General features: G+C 38.7%; 1 protein-coding gene across 2 annotated transcripts in view; it reads left to right on the forward strand.

The window, feature by feature from the left end:
• Window positions 1-7,298: 7,298 nt before the first annotated feature.
• ptpn11b (protein tyrosine phosphatase non-receptor type 11b) overlaps window positions 7,299-14,486 on the forward strand; it is a 51,816-nt gene continuing 44,628 nt past the window's right edge. For both annotated transcript variants that reach the window (XM_034695966.1, XM_034695967.1), the window contains exon 1: window positions 7,299-7,453. In XM_034695966.1, the coding sequence (XP_034551857.1) occupies window positions 7,440-7,453 (14 nt within the window). In that variant the 5' untranslated portion in view covers window positions 7,299-7,439. The remainder of the gene's footprint in view (window positions 7,454-14,486) is intronic.

Consider the following 14,486-nt stretch of genomic DNA (forward strand, 5'->3'; position numbering starts at 1 on the left):
GGAAACGTAGTTTAAAGCAAATCCCCCCTAGTCAGGATGAACAGGGTCTTTGTTGTGAGACGGTCTCGAGTGAATTAAACAGCTGTCGTTGGATCATTTCTAGAAGAGGGATGGTGTTGGAGGTTCCTGTTCAAGACAAAGTACTGTCACTAAAAACTGAACAAGAGCCACTTAGAGATAGAGATATAGGTAGAAAGGTTCCTCAGACCTTTTCATGTGGTTTTGGGGATAGTAAGTGGACTTTGAGCTTAAAGGTTTTTTTAAGATGTCTTTTTTGAATTAAGCAACTTTCTACCCTGGTGCATTATTGCAGCTCTTTAACATGTTTGTTTTGTTTTGGACATAAATGGTGCAGAGGAAAAATTGAAATAGGCTTTAGATACACAAACAAACCCTTTCTTTGAGTCGATTTATTGTTGCTTTCTAACTGATGGGGTTCCTTCACGATAAAGAAATATGACGCATCATCAGTCTTATCTCCAAAGCTTAAACTATTGCAAATTTTTTGATGCATATTTAAACCTGATGTTGCATAAAATCTTTGAGATTCTTAATCTATAAGGTGCATTTCGACCAAGAGTTTGAAAATAGTAAATTTGACTAATGGGTCACCTTTTCCTGAGCTCTAGCCCTCCTCACAGGTCAGAGTCGGCTCAGCTGGGATGGAGATGTGACGGTTGACATCATAATACTAGACACTAGGTTTACGACCCGCCCCCTTGTTAAATGACCACCTGTCATCACTTAACAAAAGCTCCACATGGCAGCGATAATATATCATTTGTCTCTTTTGTCTCTTGGCAAGCACACAAACATTGTCTCTTGAGCCTGGTTGTTGAAAAACTGTAGTCTGGGTTTGAATGATCTAGATTTGGGAATCATAATTTTTCTTTTCTTATCCAGGATCAGGTAATCTAGCTTTCCTTAGTCCCAGTTTGTCAAAGATAAACTGGATAGCTTCAACCTGATAGGGACTTATAAAGATTACCAAATCCAAATGATCAGTGATTTAAGTGTGACCACATGATACACACTTCATCTACAGGGGGCGCCAAGATCCACACAGAGTGATTAATGTAGACTGCTGCTTTTGATTGAGCATATCATCTTTGAAACTAATGGCTAGGACTGTTGGGTGACAAAATCCATTATTGTTTACACCCTTACAGTCTACCTCATATAATATGTAAGGGATAATGTACAGTGAGTGGTAGGTTATGTGAAATAGAACCGCAACAGGTTGAGACAAGAGCCGTCTTCTTGGTTCCCAGGTCTTGTCTCCCCCCTATTTCAAACTGTTTTCTTCAGTTTGGTCGACGTCTCTTTCACTCAGCTCCTTGTGTGTTTTAACATCCCTTGCTAGTTTTCGTCTGGGGTTTCCTCCTCTTATCACTCTTTCCATCTGCTGGTGACTATTCAGCCATTAACCTTAAATACAAAGTTTGGTGCTCATAGAATAAATTGAATTGTCCTAATCCTTCTAAAAAGTTTTGAACAACACAAACTGAAAAATTTCATGGTGAAAAAACAGTTCTAGACCTGAATACTTTTGAAGGTCCAGTCAGAGACAGGGTAGGTCTTAACAAGGATTTTAAATGATTGAAGAGAGTCAGAGTTGATGATGTGTGGAGGGCAGCAATGGCAAGGGCTCTGTTGCCCCCCGTCACCCCCCACCCCCACCCCCCTACGGTGGGGTGCTAGGTCAAATATGGGGAGTGCTGTTTGATGAGGTCGGTCAGGGGGCAAGGTTATTGAGGGCTTTAAGCAGGATCTTGAAGTGGATTCGGTGCTGTATGGGGAGCAGGTGGAGGTGCTGAAGGATGGGTGTGAGGGGTGTGATGTGAGCTCGGAGCAGGAGTGGGTGAGTAACCAGGCAGCTGAGTTATGGACATAATGGAGTTCTTGGAGGTCAGTGGAGGTAGAGATTTCTGATTGTTGGAGCCAATCCCAATGTTTGTGTACTTTGATACCTTCACATTCATTCATTTGTTTGTTTGTTTTTTGTTTGTTTATGGAAATATAGAAGTAAATTTGTACTTTTGAACTGGGTGACATATAAATGGACAGGTATGATAGATATATGATGCACTAGGCAGGTGAATGGTTTTTTCCTTGGACATAGGAACACAGGATGCCACAAATGGTTTGCAGGACAATGTGAATGAACACAAAACTTTATTTTTTGTAAGTTGGCAAGGCAAAATTGCCAGTAGTGATTATTTGCTCAAACTTTAAACTAATTGCTCCCATATTCTATTCCTGTACCCTGAAATAGTTTATAATTATAAGGGTGGAGATTTTTGATATGTTTAATTATGCACTGTATAATATATTGGAGAAGCTCAACCTCTTGTGAATTCTCAGAGTCAGTCTTCATCAGTTTGACATTCCAGACACCTGCATATTTGAGCAATTACGAGTTAAGGCTTCCGTCTATGCTACGAGTTAATGAGCGGTCTCTGCTCTCATCTTTGATTGAAATGTCCGAGATAAACAGTGTTTTTACAAATCAAAAGCAATTGAAGTCAGACAGTTGCACACACATCAGTAAACAGCTTCATTGATATTTACTTCTTATGATTCAAATCACCTACAGCGATCTCTGCTGCTTCGCCACTAATTGAAAGACTGGAATTCAAGCAAAAAGAAAAAAAGTGCAGCAGCTCTGCACAGCTTCATACATCATTCAGCACATCCCAAATCTGTGCTGAGTGTTCTTCATTAAGCCTGAGATTTAATGAGTTGGATTTATTCCTTGCTAATGACAGTGAAGGACATTGCATGTTGTGTTGTGTTAATTAAAAGTCTATGAAATGATGTTGATGAAACAGTTTTGCTCAGTGAAGAGTCCTTCTGGGAACAGATCATTTTCATGTTAATGAGAGTAAGTAGTCAAAAAAATCAAAACAAACGTAAAGAACCAAATAATAAATGCAGTAGAGGATCACTGCATGGCTCACACCCAAGGGACATTGCTCAGGGTGAAATATGCGTGTGAGAAGACACAAGATTCACACAGAGGGCTCATTTTGATTCGTGTTCTGAGCAACCGAAGCTTTAGCTCAGAGGCAGCTCGAACATTTTAAGACTTGTTTTTGTATCACATGTTGGAGACTGAGGTTTGTTGAAAAGGTCAAAGTGGATTTATGAATTATGCAACAAACCCTCTGGATGAAATTTCATCAGATCTTCAAACCTGAGCCAAACATGAGCCCCGAAGTCCAAAAAAGAGTCTGAGACATCATCAGTTATGGAAGAAACTGTTCTTAGAAAACCCCAGCATGATTTCTAGGAATGTTTTCTAAAAATGTCAGGCAGTTTCATCACTTAAAAATAAAAGACCTCGCCCCAACCAAGCTGCATTACGTCCCTTTGGAGGAATAAAGTCCCTCTCTCACATCTTTTTATGTTCACATGGTAATAAAAAGTTCTTTCTCTGGGACAAGGCTCCAGCTGTCCAGCTGAATCTCTCAGTAAAAGTCCTCTTTGTTCCCCTTTCCAGATTTTTTTCAGTCTCTGGACAGACAGATTTAAAAGTCTTGAGGCAAAAGGGGTCAGAGGTTACAGGCCTATAGAAGCAGCCACCTCGGGGTAGATGGGACATCCTGGTTTGCAGTCCCCTGGGTGGGAAACTCAGCTTTGTGCTCTTGAGCCTTTGTGTCCATCCTAGACTCAACAGGACATGAGTCTGCACGATGATTACAAGCCAATGTTTCAGTGCAAGAGCCTTGTCATACCTTTTCCATCCCTGACTCTATCCTGCATTCTTAACAGCATGTAACACACCCTGCTTTGTTTGGTTTTACACGTTTTAGAATTGTTTCCATCTTCTTCACTTGCTTTCATTTCTTGTCATTTTCAAACGGGTTGAAAATGAAGTGAAAAGTAATTTTTTCCACAATTTAATCACTTCTTTTTAAAGTAGAGTTACTTTTTCCTCTTAAACACACATATTGTTTTTCCACTACTCAAAAATAACTCACCCAGTTATCTTCTTAAATATGCAACAGAAAGGTGCAACACAAAACCCCCAAGGTTTCCAGTGAACCTCAAAGTCACCCAATAAAAAGGCAATGTCTTTGTTTTCAGTCTTTTTTCACAGTGAAAGGCACAGACAGGAACTTTCATGATGTGTTCATTCTGGTGACCCCCTTTGACTAATCAATTTTTTTTTTCCAGGATGACGACTGCATTTTCCATGAGCACCATCACCCACTGTTATAAAGATGTGGCTCTTGCTACTGTGGAAAAGAATAAACAACACAGATCTTCTTTTAATATAATTTTTCTTTGTTTAAACAACTTGTATCAGGATGCAGAGATATCAGGTCATGTATGGATTTGTAGCTACGACAAATTATCAACTGTAGCGTAACAATAACAAAACTTTGTGAACTTAGATTTTTTTACTGTTAGTTAGCATACAAAAGGTGAGCAGATGCATGGGTTTAAGTTACCAATCCCAGCCTTGGTGTCATGATGTAAGCTCCGGCGTCCCAATAAATGTCTGGACAACGTAAATATGCACATGGTTTAAAGCTTTAGTCCTCAATGAGCAGTGAAGCATTCACATGCTGGCATAAACATTACAGTTCATAGCCAGTTAGGTCTTTACCTAATAAAGCCCTGGTTGTAGAGTTTCTCCATTTAAACCAGTGTTTTAACAGAAAACTAATGCCTTTTTGCTAATCCAGTATCAGCCATCAGCCTTTTTTTCTTATACATTTTATGGTTTGAAAATCAAATAGCAGCTGTATTTGTCAGTGTGTTTGTTTTGCAGTCTTTCAGATGAATATCAGCCTAAATTGCTTTGCCAAACAATTCCTCCCAGTTCTCTCTTAAAATGTGTGACTTAGGTGCACAAACTTCCCCAGGTTTCCAAGGATCTTATGATCATCCAATAAATGTTAACGACTTTGTTTTTCTGTCTTGTATCAATACCATTAGGCACTACTAAACACAAAATGTGTGGTTTCAGTCAGATTTCAACCACAACTCAGATATTTCTCTCACTTTATCAAACTTAGAAATATGATTGTAGTTTTCTATTCTTCTATGCAAGCATTCTTCACTGCTGGATTCTTTATGTTGTGAAAAGTCAAGCGTAATTTCTCCGTTATCTTATAAAATATGAGCTCTATGATGTAGCACAAAGTATCCAAAGCTATCCGAGGAACCACCAAATAGTTCTAATAACTAAATTTTAAGCCTGCACAAACTGCCATTATGCACTAAATGTGTACTTTGTTTTATTGTTATTGCAATTAAACTATCTTCTATTTATTTTTTTGTATAGAAATCAGGAATTTGAAATTTTGTTCCTACTCTTTTAGACATGCCTTATACCCCCTTTGTTTTTTTTTTGGTGTTGAAATCAATCATTTTTGTCAGAGTGTTGTTCAGATGCGGTGTAGTAGAATTAAATTGCATTCAAACTGCTTTGCTGCACATCAAGAATAATCTCTCCCAGTTATCTCCTAAAATAAGAGCCTGTAAGTGGAGCACAAGAATCCCAGGGTGTCCCATTAGCTTTAAAATCATCCTGTAAATGGTTATGACTTTACTTTTCAAGTCCCTCAGTGTTGTATCAATCACGTTTAGTATGAAACACTTAATGTGCACTTCGTGTTAGTCCAAATCCAATTCAGCTATTTCTCACCCGCCTCATTTATTTCCACTGGGTATCGATCAGAGAGTGATGTCCTCCCCTTGTTGACAGGATCATTTTAACTGCCAGGCCCCAACAATAAACCCTGTGTTCAGACCCATCTATCCAGCCTGCAGCACAGAGTGTTTGGCAGAGAAAAAAAAATCCACTTCAACAAGAAATTCCTCAGAGAGGAGAAACTCCCTCTACATGGTCTCAGCGTTTGTGTGTAAGCTGCAACACTGGGTCAAACAGTAGAAAAGCAAATCTATACGTGTGAAGCCTGTGAGCTCACAGACAATTGCATAAGCCCATCCATCCCCCAGTAGATTAACCTCCACTGATAACCACAGGCGGGTGACGTCAATGCTGCTCTGCCTCTATTACTACTCTACCCCCCTCCCTCCCTCCCAGTTTCCAATATTCTCTGAGCTTGGAGGCTGTCCCATCAAGAGAGTATTAGAGTCTTGTCTTATCTCTCAGAAGACAATAGCAGACCTTTATGTATGAATGGCTATTGAAAAATACTACAAGTGAATGTGCAAAAGTATATGAAATATCATCGAGAACAGGTTTTTCTTTTTTCACAAACGTGCAAGTTTAAATCCAATTTCTGTATTTTCTAAAATGTTATTTTAGGTTTAAGATGTTAGAAGAGAAATTGTCCCTTCTTTCTGCAAGGACTCAAAGTATTGTCACATAAATATTTTTTCTACCATATTTTAGCATTTGTTGCAGCCAAACATGGTTAAGGGTTTTTAACCTTTAATTGGATACTTGACCATGAGCCCACATTTGCAGTCACAGGTGTTTTAGATGAGATCTGAATAACAGCTTCAAATATGTCTCAGCTAATAAGCGCTTGAAAATTAAAAAATCTGTTAGGCCCTTGCAGTAAAAGGTTACAAAGCCACTGACACTAACTCGCACATGCTAGGGAGCTGCCTGGAACAGCTCTTCAGATGTATCAAGTTGGCTGTGTTTAGTCAGGACAGTACAGGAAAGGAAACACTTGCAAAGACGCAGAGCTATGGTCAAACTTAAGGATAGAGAAGCTGGGCCTACTGCAACATGAAAATGCAAACTTTTTAAATATCAGAATAACACCTTAAAAATCACAACAAAGAGCAAGATGTGCTAATTATTTTTCATTTGATCCTTTTTATTTCTACATTTGAAAAAGTTGTGCTCATAAGTTTACATACCCTGGCAGATTTTATGATTTCTTGGGTAGTTTCTGTTGTCATTATGATGTAAATTGTTCCCTGTTGTGGTTCTATTTTTTTTTCTTATCATTCATATCCTCTGAAAAATTGCCAAAAAAAATCACAAATCCTGCCAGGGTATGTACACTTATGAGCACAACTGTAAGTACGTGTTCAGGGATGTTCTGCTCGTGAAATTAATTAACATACCTATGGAAAAAAATAATTAGGAGCAAAGAAATTACTTAGGTTAAGAATTGTAGTACTCTTTTCCTTATAAGAATTGTTTTGAAAGTGGAAATAAATAAGGCTTTTTGCAGAAGTCGAAAATAGAAGGAGAATATATTTTTTTATATGCTATTAGACGATATATAATGAAATGGTTTAAAATAAAAGGGATACATTCACTTGCTCCCGATTTACGCCCACAGGTCAGGCCTTTTGTTTTGAAAAGCACCACCGGAAGTCGTGTCGACAGAGATGTGTGGCTCCCTCTCGCAGGTTCAGCGGATCTTCAGTCTTCAGAGCGACTTATCGGAGGTAAAAGGGGATCGTTTAAGGATACTTGACAGCTTTCAGAGACTGCTATGACATCTCGCAGGTAGAGTCGAGTTTTTTTTGTTTGTTTGTTTATGTTTTTTCACAAACTACCATTAACCCCACCGTGAAAATTAACCGCTTGTTTGCAGGAGCGCTCAGAGATTGTTCAGCAGCGAGATTGAAACTGAGGTTGTTAGTGAGAGAGAAAAGGCGCCTCAACTTTTACTCACTACAGACCCTGAAACACACACTTTACCCTCATATTATACATGTATTTAATCCCTTTAACTGTTTTAGTTTGGTTTATTATGAATTGAAATAGTGAGAACTGATTTTGCAGCGACATTGAAAGCTTTGATTAAATTACAACATTGTACTAATTGAATTAAATTAAGCTGAAACTAAATAAACAACAATGCGCTAATGTCTTTGTGAAGTTTAGTTTATATTTTATAATAATTTGCAGTGTGTGCGCAAGTTTAGGCTAGTTGTTTTAAATTATAGCAAAGTAAGAGATTAAATAAGTACTACAACACGATTATGTCCATCACACAACTTTTTATCCTTAATCAACAACAGCTGTGAGCATTTTATGTGTCTGTCCCCCTCTTTGTCATTGCCTGTAGCTTCCTGTGAATCCTGCCATACACAGAGTATTATCACACATTAACTATAACTAATTTTAAAAAACACCACTCAAATCTCAAGTTCATAAAACTACAGCAGCATCAATTTGAGGTCTCCACAAATGTATTAATAATAATACAATTTATTTATTAAAATGATAAGGACCACATAAAAAACAAGTGTGCCTGTTCAAGTAATGTGAGCTCTAAACAATAAAACGATAAGAAATATATTTATAAATTCAAGTAGTAGTAAAAATGTGTGTAGTAAGATCTGCACCAGAGGCCTGCTGCACTCTGACATCTCAGCTTAATGCTGTGTTACTGGTGTACACAGTGTCTGTTCCCTCCACCAGTCCTCTCTTCACATATTATTAACCACATGTACATCTGTGGACTAGTAATCATTTGTAGATCTCACTGAAACATTGACCAGCTTAGTGTGTGAGGAATTAAGAGCGACAGGAGGCTGTGCCAGGCACCACAAACATGAATGGATATGTGTCCTCTGTTATTGGTTTATATGATGTCAGAATTCCCTCTGGGTTTCCCTCTCTAGTACACATTTAGGAGCCTGGTTTATGGATGAGAAAGAAAAATCATTGTGTTTAGTATTTGGCATTTTAACTTAAAAATGTGAAGTCTTTGTCCTGTTGCGGGTTTCTATGCAAGGTTACCTCTGAGATGTTGACACATAGAATTAACATGTCTCTTGGCCATTATGGATGTTGTTGACATAAGAAAATGCAAGGTTGGCAACCTGAGAGTTTACAGTTAAAACAAGTATTTTACTGATATAAGGGTGGAAAATGTTCGGCTGTGTTGTGCTTTTGTTTGGCCTCTCCCTTCACTACTCTACATGTCTTTAGTTGGTTAGAGAAATGAATTAACATTTATTTACAGAGCAAAGAATATTGAATTCTGATATTATTTGACAAAATTGTGTTTGTTCGCGATGAAACTAGCTTCATATAGCTCAGACCTCACCACATAGAGTGTGGAAACAGTAAAGCTGACTTGTGCATTTATTAAGGAAAATACATTGTTCATGCACAAACAAACTCCATAATAATTCACCTTAATAATGTTTTGCAGTTTCTTTGTATGACTTACAGTACACACTTGATACACAGTGTTGAGTGGTACTGTTTGTTACTCAGCTTTGCATTAACTCCAAAGTAAAGTCCAAATTCTTGTGAACTTTCTGCAGCTGATTAATAATTCATATTTACAAGTTGCATTAACCAATCTGTGCGTGCATATGTAAATTAGCTGGCCACTCCTGCATGGTAACCAGCAGCAGATTGATAACTAGAGTTATAGAAATAGGGTGAATTCAACTTAAACTTGAGGATACTTTCATTTGATTTGAAATACTGTGCATCAGATTGTTGGATTAAAATGGAACTTAAATTAGAAGCTTCTTCCTCGATGTTTTTGGTCGATGTTTTTGGCAGTCCGGCTCTGTTCTCTCTCGTCTGTAAACACCCATCAGTTACGTTTTCAGAACGCAGCACGGAGCAGGACTGCTCAACAGCTGGAGTCTTGTGACCACACACCTCTGATCTGTTGAAGGCTTGAATATCTGATCCGGAGGGCTCTGACCTTACCGGATCAGATACGCAGCCAGAACGCAACGGAGCAGATCCAGTAGAAGTTAACACATTGACTAGAATAGAAAACCTGTCAGATCTGGTGCTGTGACGGATTAGAGACGGCCCAGACACAGATCTAGTGGAATTTGGCCATTAGAGTAAGCAATACAGTAGAAAACTGCCAAAACTGAGCCCAATTTGTTTAATACAGCTAAACACAGAGTCACAGAGTCTAGACCGTGTCAAACTGGTTTGCAAAGTGAGGCTAACTTTAGTAGAGCGATCACAGACAGCCTTCAGTCCTTCTTGCAGGTTAACTTCCACATACATGCGCTGGTTTTGCGCTGCTCTTGTTGATAACTTGTTTAACTGATCAGTAATTCTGGTGCTGACTCGCTGATCACAGCCTGATCTAAAACTATGAAGATTTAAACTATTGCTGTTAGGGCTGCCCCGCTCCAAGTTGATGATTCAATTCTTCCACCGAGAGACCTCAAGTCAACTCTCATTTTGCACATTGTTCTCATTGTTCAGTGTGATGTAGGAGCTACAACATGAAGGACTGTATACTAAATGTTAATTTCTTTAGTTGATGAAATCGCCTGATTAAAACAGGTAATAAGAAACTACATAAAGCAGATATCATTGTCTGTGATGTTCCTGTTAGGACTTTGGGGGCTGTGACCCGAGCTGCCTTTGACCTTTGCCCACCAGACGATTCAAATCTTCAGTTTAATTGAGTTATAGTCAAAATTACTTTCAACACTAGTCAGCTGCAGGATTTTGAATTCTGGCTGTCAGCTGGCATTCTTAGAAACTCTTGATGAGATAACTTTCTACAGGGAAAACAAAATCAGTGGAAGCCAAATTCAGTTTTACTGTCCAATTCTGAGTTTCTGAGTTTCTATTTCAAGAAAGTTCATCTCACTTGACAAATATCCATGACTTTTTATCTCAGACGTTTACAATAAACACTTCTGAGTTGACAGAGGGCCAAACACTTGACATCCTCAGGGGCTGAAGCCAGCAACAGGCTCAGAGACAGTTAAAAGTTGTTTTCATGTCTGCCAGTTTCCATGCTGGGTCGTCGGCCGAGACAAGCACGACTGTTGCGCTGTGGATCGTTGTGTACTTCCTGAGCTGAAATACCACAGGGGAACAATACTGTAGTGCATGCGTGCCATCGTGATGTGACAGACCTGCTGTCGTGTTGATAGTATCACTTCGACTCCTTGTTTCAGGAAGGATTTAACTTCATCATACTACTGTGGAGCTTCCACAATTTGTACCTATTGTTCTTACAGTTAAGGGTTGTGGAAGTTAAGCTATAAGGGAACCACAAGTTCATTGTTTGTACCTCCGACACTACAATCCGCTGATGTTCTTCTTTTATTTCCCCAATTGATTCTGTGTCGTGTTCTAAACTTTCCACTATTGGAAACCACCTCTGCCCCCCTCCCCCCTTTTGTTTAAAGAGGAGATCTCATTTGTCAGTGGAGCTCATTGGACCAGCTGAGAACAGTGAGTCAGTTTTGTCGATAAGCCGACAGGAAAACAACAGCCCATGTGGAGGAATAAGATAGCACTGCCAACGTTTCCAGGAGTGCTCTCAACCAACTGTTGTTTTTTTCCACATAAATGGTTTGCATTCTTTCATTTTGTTCAGTCATAAAGCAGAAAGAGGGGACAAAAGCTCTACTTATAAAGCATTTCTGAATATGAGAGCTTGTCAGGTGAATTACTTTAAGGTCAAGTGCTTATAGAAGTGAAAGGGACACACCTTTCCAGATAGATTTCAAATATTTCTTATTAAATCCAAACCGATCTGTGATAAGGTTAAATCTGTCATTCAATCCTGTGAGTGCTCTTCAGATATCTGACTTTGAATATGAGTTATCCTCATCTCACTTCACTAAAAAGTATTATTCTCTCACTACCTTTAAAGGAGCAGGATGGTGAAGTGGAACAACATAAAGGTCTGTTTACCACTAAAAATTACACCTCAATGCAGATATGTTGAAGTCTGCTCAGGCAAAGGGAAAGTCTTTTAAAGACAGAAGAAGACATAATTTGCTCTTAACCAATACTATAAAAGAGCTCTCAGTATGGGGTTACTATCTCTTTCAGTGCTCCAAGTGAGTACGATCAGTCAGCTTTATGGAAGTTTGTTAGAGATGGAACAATTCAATTCTTATATCATTACAAATACCTCTCTTCCAGTCTGCTAGACAGAAAATTAGCTAAGGAAGACCTGAGTAAAAGTTGATAAAAAGATATAAATCTAATTTAATATAACTATTTAACTGTCAGCCAAAACCTTTTGTTTGGATGACTAGTAAAAAAGAGAAAGCAGGTTTATTCTTTGATTTGTTTTCCAGCATGTAAGATTTTAAAAATGAACTATATTTAAAATTGAATGACTCTAGTTTCTTAAAGTAAAATGTGGGGCAAAAATCTGATTTTAATGATACCATAATTATGTTATTTTACAGTAAATGTCCAACTTAAAGCTTCTGTGAGGAACTTACTGTTTGTGTTGACTTTGGCACCCCCTTCGGACAAAGCAATACCTTTTATCTACATCAGATACAATGTGTTTTCTGATGGACAAAAATCTCATCCTGCTTTGTTTCAACCAAGCGGCAAACTCCAGTCTCAAAATATGAAGCCCATGCGGAAGTGTTATAAACTGCAATTCATCAAGCGTCCACTTGAGGCTGGCTGCAGAAACACCGAAAACCCCTTACACACCAATTCAAAAAAGACGATCTTTGCAGCAGAAATAAACATGTTTACAGCCTGGTTCAAAACATGACTGTAGTCTGGACAGCTAATTTCTCTATCAGCACACTGTACAGGGATGAATTGTTATATAACGCTACAGTTTAGAAGATATTAAGATTACGAGTGTCATTCATCAACAATGTTTGCTGTAAAAAAAGAGTGCAGGGGTTTTCCTTCATCATGCAGCAAATCATGTCACCCCCAACCCCCTCTCTTTGTTGTCTGTTTTAAAAAAAGGTCAGATGTGTGAAACCTGAAAATTGTTATTTATTCACCAATAATGTTTTTGACAAGTACTGTTTACCCTAATACAGACAAAAGCTGAACTATGCTCCTATGCTATGGTAATTTGACATAGAGTGGTCTAGACCTTCTATGTTTGTAAAAGCGTCTTGAGATAACGTTTGTTGTGATTTGGTGCTATACAAATAAAGGTTGATTGATTGATTGATATGCTACTGTGCAACTAGTTGTATTTGGAAGGTCATTTGACTGTCCAGCTACTGTAGAAGCTTTAAACCAATCATCATATCACTGGTTATATTTCTGCTGCAGGTGAATGCATGTGCACAGTGATTGCTTAAGTTGGTCATTAAGCTAATTCTGCTAAGCTGTCCGCCCTTCAGAGAAGAGAAGCATCCAGCGACACGGGGTGTGTCAGTTTTGCACCTCATGTAAATACCCCGGATCATTGGCTGGCCTAAAAATATCTGCAACATTACCAAAATCCACACCCCAGGCTTGTCTGTGACCGATATAGCCCTAGCAGAGGCTTTCATGCTGTGCTGTGGCTACTAAGAATATCACCTTTTTGTCAGAGGGCCTAGACAGGCGTGCTTTAAATAACCAGCCAGGGCTGTATTGAACTTGAGACATTATGTAAGAGGATAGAGTGGTGGCTGGATGCTCAGTGGGTCTGTTTCCCTTCAACCAGCTCAAGGCCTAACCTGCAGCTCCCTGCTGCCTGTTTATCTTTCAGTTCACACAGTTAAATCCCTTCTTCTCTGTCAATGTCTCCTCAGACAGAATCTGGTTATTTGAAATCTTATTCTCTTTGTCTTGTCTCTTTCTCTCCCACTGCCCAAGGCCAGATGCAGGGAAATGGGGCGCCTGCTGGTTGTCAAAGGGAATCCTATTCTTGGAAAGCCCTGAGTCACTCCTGCTCCTGCAGTCATGATCTGAGGAGTAGAGGGAGGGAGAGTGCATTGACGTGGTTGAATATGAAGCACATGCTGTTCAGTCTGTTTAAGAGACTCACAATTAATACCAACTCAAGTCTGCCATGGATACTGCACAGATAAATCTCTTTAGATAAAGCAATGTAAGGCAGTTTTTAAAGAAGTTGTATTTGTTGTCTTTCTTTCTATATGGCAACAGAAATCAATAATCAAATGAGTCATACAAGGAAAAAGTATTCAGTATGTTCGCTTATCACTGACCTAAGATTAAAAATGATTGGATTGTTCTCCTACTGACAATCCTACCTCTGTGTACTCTGCTTTTTGCATGATGTATTAAAGTATGCATGAAAGCTATGACTTTCTGCTGCTCTACTTAAGCTAACCTGTTTGCATACCTTTCAGTCTCTGCTGTGGTCTAATCAGTTTACCTGAGGGTATAGATGACAGCTAAGTGGGGCTTTATCTGATTGGCTTAATGTTTTGAATGCATTGCCCATTTATCATAGACTACATCTGAATGCATTACACGTTAACAAGTGTTTTTAAAAAGTTGCCACTCTCTCCACAGTTGCTGACCCCAACTAGGATTTACAGGCTGCATGTAATATTTGGGACAGCGATAATATCACCAAAGTGGATTGTTGCAATCAAATAATCTCTACAGTTAAGGTCATGTGGATTTGTTGAGTACTTTTGCAATGTTGCAGCAGATTATTTTGTGTTTGAACAGCAGGTGATTAGCACTACCCAACATAGGAGGATAAATTTAAAGATAATTGGATTTGGAGAAATGTTTCTTTTGTAACTTATTTGCCAGCAGGCTCATAAAAAGCTCCATTCATTATTAGTGAGGTCAGGTGCAACATAAGGGTACAAAAAAGTTACACATATCAAATGAGATATTTATC

The sequence above is a fragment of the Notolabrus celidotus genome, chromosome 11 (genome assembly GCF_009762535.1).
Source record: "Notolabrus celidotus isolate fNotCel1 chromosome 11, fNotCel1.pri, whole genome shotgun sequence".
Classification (NCBI taxonomy): Eukaryota; Metazoa; Chordata; class Actinopteri; order Labriformes; family Labridae; genus Notolabrus; species Notolabrus celidotus.